Source organism: Euphorbia lathyris, chromosome 2, assembly GCF_963576675.1.
Source record: "Euphorbia lathyris chromosome 2, ddEupLath1.1, whole genome shotgun sequence".
Lineage (NCBI taxonomy): Eukaryota > Viridiplantae > Streptophyta > Magnoliopsida > Malpighiales > Euphorbiaceae > Euphorbia > Euphorbia lathyris.
In genome coordinates, this window is record NC_088911.1 from 12,339,404 (window position 1) to 12,345,772 (window position 6,369).

The 6,369-nt window shown below is 29.0% G+C and overlaps 1 protein-coding gene across 1 annotated transcript; it reads left to right on the plus strand.

Moving 5' to 3' along the window:
• The first annotated feature begins 818 nt into the window (after positions 1 to 818).
• On the plus strand, positions 819 to 3,226 carry LOC136220537 (putative expansin-B2). The gene is made up of 4 exons (XM_066008350.1): positions 819 to 1,012; positions 1,131 to 1,243; positions 1,428 to 1,615; positions 2,749 to 3,226. The coding sequence occupies exons 1-4, from the start codon at positions 838 to 840 to the stop codon at positions 3,083 to 3,085; spliced, it is 813 nt and encodes a 270-aa protein (XP_065864422.1). The 5' UTR covers positions 819 to 837; the 3' UTR covers positions 3,086 to 3,226.
• Positions 3,227 to 6,369: the final 3,143 nt, after the last annotated feature.

Genomic DNA, 6,369 nt, shown 5'->3' on the forward strand with positions numbered 1-6,369 from the left:
TTGTGCCCGTTTGTTTTACCTACTATTTGCTGGTTCCTGTTGGAAAAAGCTGCTTTTCCAAAAAGCTGAGATTCTCTCTTTTGTAAAAGGCAAACAGGAGGTCACTAACCAAACACTTAATCCTGCTTTTCAAATGTAAAAGGCAAATAGGAGAAACCTAATCAAACACTTAAAACTCTGCTTTTTAAAATGAAAAGGCAAACAAGAAATAAAAAGTAGGTAAACAAAAATTTTAGTTTTGTGTTAAAGAAATATCAAATTAATATAATTAATGAATTTTTCGTGAACGAAGTTCATGAACATTAACAAGCTGGTTGCAAGCAAAGCTCGTAAACAAGTTCAATAACAAGATCATGAATAGCTGTTGAGTAGCTCATGACCAGGATATTAAACTCGAGCTCGTCAATTTTCTTATGAGTCCAGAGCTCGGCTAGGCTCGACTCAGCTCGATTACAACCCCAACTCAAAATAGTAAATATAAAGTGTCGATTAGAACCGAAAAATAACTATTAATATTTATTTTGGAAAAAAAAATCAACGACATCTAGGACTAACTATAAACAGTAAACAACAACAACTGAACTAAATGGACTGACAATTATCAGACGTATAAAACCCTAGAATTTTAGGTAATTATCCTGACTGACATTAAAAATATTCTATTGAATCCCTAAACTTGATGCATTTGTACTATTAAACCCCATAATTCCAATTATTTTTAGCCCTTAAGTTCTATAATTTGAATGCATGAATAATTTCCCCCTCTATAAATACCATGCAGTAGCCAAGAAAAATCAAATACATACATTTGTTGGATATATACATAACTAAGTAATTATGGCAACAATTATCTCTCAAAATCCATATTATTTCTCTCTTAATCTCACAATTATTCTTGTGCTGTTCTTCAACTTGAAATCCTGCTGCTACTGCTTGAATATTTCAAACACACAATCTTGGTCTCCTGCCGGAGCTACCTGGTATGGTCCTCGCAATGGTGCTGGAAGCGATGGTACGAACCCGGGTCACCCGCATGACAAGCGGGAATACTTACCACTACACTACAACGACTTACCAAATTAATTATGTATTAATTAAGTTAATTTTGATTTTAATAATGTTTTTTATAGGTGGAGCTTGTGGGTTTCAAGATACTGTGGAAATACCTCCATTGTCGAAGCTAGTATCAGCTGGAGGTCCTTCTTTGTTCAAGTCAGGCAAAGGCTGTGGAGCCTGTTTTCAGGTCAAATTAACCACTAATTAAGGTTTATAATATCGGAAATTAAATTTATGACGGAAATTTCTGTTCGCAAGACATAAAAAACCAGTTGTCATAATATCATATCAAGAAATCAATTAACAGATAAATAAAATTTAAGAATAACTTTTATTATGATTTCTGTTTTTTATAATTATTATTTTTTCAGGTGAAATGCACAACAAATTCATTATGTTCAGGAAATCCGGTGCAAGTAGTGATTACCGACGAGTGTCCTGGTTGCACTGCGGAAGCCGTGCATTTTGATTTGAGTAGTACTGCTTTTGGAGCCATGGCTATTTCTGGCCATGCTGATCAACTTCTTAACGTTGGAGTTTTGCAGATTCAATATATTAGGTAACGTATTCTTTTTACGGGTTAAACTGTGAATTTTTGTCGTAAAATTATAAAATAGTTCAATTTTTATTTCATAGAAGAAATTTAGCTCAATTTTATTGTTTTTTTTTTTAAAAACACTGATAATTAGCAATCAAATTCTTGAAAAAGAGAAGATAAAATTGAATTCGGTTTTCTACCATATATACAAAATTGAAACTTATCCTTGTTTGGATTATATTTCTGTTGATTTGTTTGGATTATATTTATTTACTCTTATGGTATCCACAATTTTTGGGCATATACTTCCAACTCAATTTTCACAAATTTAAATTTCAAACCTATGCACTATATATATGGTTCATTTTCATTAAATTTTTTGACCCTACCTACTATCAAAAACCAATAAAATAATTAATTTTACTTATTACCTTTATTTTTAAAATCATATAATGCAATAATGTATTGTTGGAAAATATATTTTCTGATGTTTAAAATAGGAAAAAGAATGATAGTTGACTATTATTTTGAAAAATGGAAAAAGTAAAGTAGAGTTTTAAAAGGTTTAGCAAAATGTTTTTTTCTTATTTTTTTATATATTTTTTTTGTTAATTAATTTAAAATATTCCGTTAACTTATTTTTCTAAGCAAATAAATACCAAAAAATTAGTAAAATCTTTTTATGCACAATATTTTCGGCAAACAAACAGACCATGATATTAAAAAATTTACTGCTCGAACCAACACTCATTGGCTAACAATATTTGACTAGTTAATATTTAAATTAAAACACTATTTGGCTCCTAATATTGCTTTTTGACCTTATAACTTATTATTTGGTAACGTTTACCTTTTATCAACTCAAAATGTTGGTCTGACATATTATTTGGTTATATTTTTTCTTTTTTTCGAATAAAAGCTGGGACGAGGTTATGGTTATATTTTCCCTTTGTTCTATCCAAAATTGGTGAAATCTCAACTATAAGATTTTACTAATTTTGAATAGGTTAGGAGACAAATGTTACCAAATAATAAGTTAAGAGATAAAAATAAACATTTTGGATAGATCATAAATAAATAAAAAATCAACATTTTAAATAGGTTATAACCCGAATAGTAATACTTTATTTGATTAATGATGACGTGGCAAGCAGGGTCCCATGCAACTTTCCAGGAGCAACGGTGGCATTCCACGTGGATTTAGGCGCGAACCCCTACTACTTTTCAACCGTAATTGAGTATGAAGATGGAGGCGGTGAAGTTGGCTCAGTTGAATTACAACAAGGTGGTTCGAACTCATGGCTTCCAATGAGTCAATCATGGGGTTCGGTTTGGAAACTCAACTCCGGTTCAGCTCTCACCGGTCCGATATCTCTCCGGCTAACTTCTCTTGAATCACACAAAACCATTGTTGCAAATGCTGTAATTCCAGCCGGTTGGAAGCCTGGTCAGACTTATCGATCCATTGTTAATTTCCCTCCAACCTTTTAATTAATATCTAATCTCTTTGATTAGTATATATAATAATTGTAATTAGCATTCATTAGAGTTTCACATGGGAATTTGCAGATTAGAATTATATAATGTAATAAATAATTTCAGGTGATCAAATGTATTAATTATTTGGCCTGTTTTAAAGCATAGTATATATAATATATAGTTCTAAAATTTGCATTTCTGTTTGACTATATATAGTTATTTATTTATTAATTACGAATCTCAACCGCTTCGGAATGAAATCCATCTAATATATGAAAGTTTCCATAAGTGGCATTCTTAAAATGAAGAGTGAAAACAAAATTAGTAAGAGTTGAATTGGTATTTCAGGTCTTAATTTATTTTTATTTTAAAATTTTAAAAGGATATATCTCGTGAAATATGGAATAAACTACAAATTTAGTTCTTATGATTATTTGGGATAGTGGATGCTTTCATTTACAAAACAAAGCAACTTTAAGCAGTGCAATTTCAAATCTTATTAAAGAAATATAAATTTTTTTTTTAATAAGCGGTATACAATTGAAAAAAAAAAACTCATTTTACAATAATAACACCTGAAATTGGATCGTTGATAAATGTGATGTTCAAAATGGTACTATTTTATACGTAGAGGTTAAATTTGTTTTCTCTCAATAACTATAGGGCTAAAATTATAAATTATCCCCAAAAAATAGGAATAAGGTATCAAAATAGACCTATGATTTTTGAAAAGTATCAATTTAGGCACCACATACAAAATAACATTAATATATACTTAACGTTTAAAAAATGATACTAATTTAGACTTCGATAACGGAACTTGATACGTCATTTATATACATCCGTATGTTCTGCCAATTGTATGTGGAGAGAAATTAGAACTTAACAGAATAATATGAATTATGTATCACGTTCCATTGTCGATGACTAAATTGATACATTTTTTAAACTTTAAGCCTGTATTAGTATTATTTGTACATTGAACCTAAATTAATACTTTCTCAAAACCATAAACCAATTGTGGTACCTTATCCCAAAAAAATAAAAAAATAGCATGCAACCTATTCATGTACAACAAATAAAAATTGGGTCAAATACATGAATATCATAATTAAGTATAAAATTATAACTAAGTCATATCACCAAACTTAATTCTTAATATATCATTATTCTCTATATATTATGATTTTACACCATAGTTTAAAAATTCTAGATTTCAATTCATAAATCATAAACCTAGAAAATATATTCTAAACTTCTAATTTATAAATTTTAATTCTCAAAATATATTAAAAGTCCTAATTTTACTAGTTTGACATAATCCAAAATTATGACATGACATAATTGTAAATAGTCGTTAATAAATTTCTGTGTAATTTTCCCATAAAAATTTGGAAGCCCATTTAGTTTTGAAGAAGTTATCAATTTGTCCAAACACTAATTAATTTGGGTAAATTACACAATGATCATAATTAATAAATTATTTATAACTGTGTCAGATCCTTAAACAAATTTATTTAACTGTCAAACAAATTTATTTAAATGCATATTTGGTGGTTTTTTTAAAACTGTTTTTATTTTCTGCAACTGAATAACTGAAAATTTGACAAAAATAAAAATAAAATTATGATATTCTGATATTTTAAAATTTAAAATCATATAATGATAAAATACATAAAAGCGATTTTCATAATTGTAAATAGTTTTCAAAATATGAATTTCTGTATAATTTTCCCAATTAATTTCATCTTGATTATAAATGCCATTTTGAGGCCCAAATTGACTTTTTAATCTTAAAACTTCGTATGACCGATATTAATTTGAGGCCCATTATAAATGCCATTTTGAGGGCCTAATTACTCCATTTATTAAATGGGCCGGGCTTCTTCTTTAAAGTTCGTTAGTGATTGATTTCTAAATGTCGGACATACGGAGTTTTAAGATTAAGAAGTCAAATTGGGCCTCAAAATTGGCTTGTAAGATCAATTTGATCCAAAATTGAGTTTGTATATTAATTTGGTCCTTGATTTAATATTTAAGATTAAAGCAGTACAAAATGACGTAGTCATATCATATGATTGGTGACATTTTCACACATTACTTTCAATCACCAATTATATACTTACATGTGTCCCTTTTTTTATATTGATTTGATCTCAAATACTAAATTATAAAATTAAATTAAGGCATTACATCTATTTGCCTCCCTAAATTTTACTACCAATAGTTTAATAGAAGAAATAGTCGATCTTACTCTAGCAAGTATTATCTACCAAGAAGCACTGAATTGAATCAAGAATAAAAGTTGGAATAATATGCAAATAGAATCAGATTCTAAGATAGTTATTCAGCCCATGGTTCACACATTTTATGGAACCACAAATTTTCTACAGCTTCTATCTTACTTCATAATATTGTTCATTTTCTTGCTAATTTGCTGCTAAAAATACTTGTAAGCCTCATCTTCCTCCTACTGAGTCGTCAGATCTTTATCGGCTCCCGATTACTTAAAACTCAACATCGACGCAAGAGATTTTTGAAGGGACTGGTACAGCTGGATCCGAATGTGTCGTTAGAAGCTCTTTGAGTGAATTTATAGTTACTATCAATAATTTAATTGAAGGAACAGTTGATGTTGCTCTGGCAAACATTATCTATCAAAGAAGCACCGAGTTGGATCAAGGATAAAGGTTGAAACAATGTGCAAATAGAATCAGATTCTCACATGGTTATGCAGTCCATTGCTCACACATCAGAGGTTTTATTGTATTTTTCATGTCATAGTCAACGATTGTATTTATATGTTATTAATAGTTCTATTCCTTTTGTTAAGAGAGATCGGCAAACAGTTTACCTTATATTTTGATTAGAACTGTCTCTGATGTCTCTAATAAGGGTGAATAGTTTTCTGTCCCCTCCCTTTATATTTGTAATGCTGTTCTTGCTCATTCTTTAAGTTTTTTTTAAACCTAAATATAAAACAATTTTTTTTTTATATAAGATATAAAATAAAAGTTTATGTAAAAGGACAAATAATAACTCTATATAATATAACAATTTTGTAGTCCAAAAATTAATATTCCTTAAACTACTCTTAACTTTGTTTGAAGAACTACACAAATAACACATTCAAGGTCAAAAAGGATTGAGACCACTAATAAGTTTAAGTGAGGTAGTTGCCACACCAATAGAATGCAACACTGCACCTCAATTAATATTTTGCAACAAACTAATTAAATGGTGGTCATATCATATTTTATTGCTTAATGATAATATATGACAGCAATCATATCATA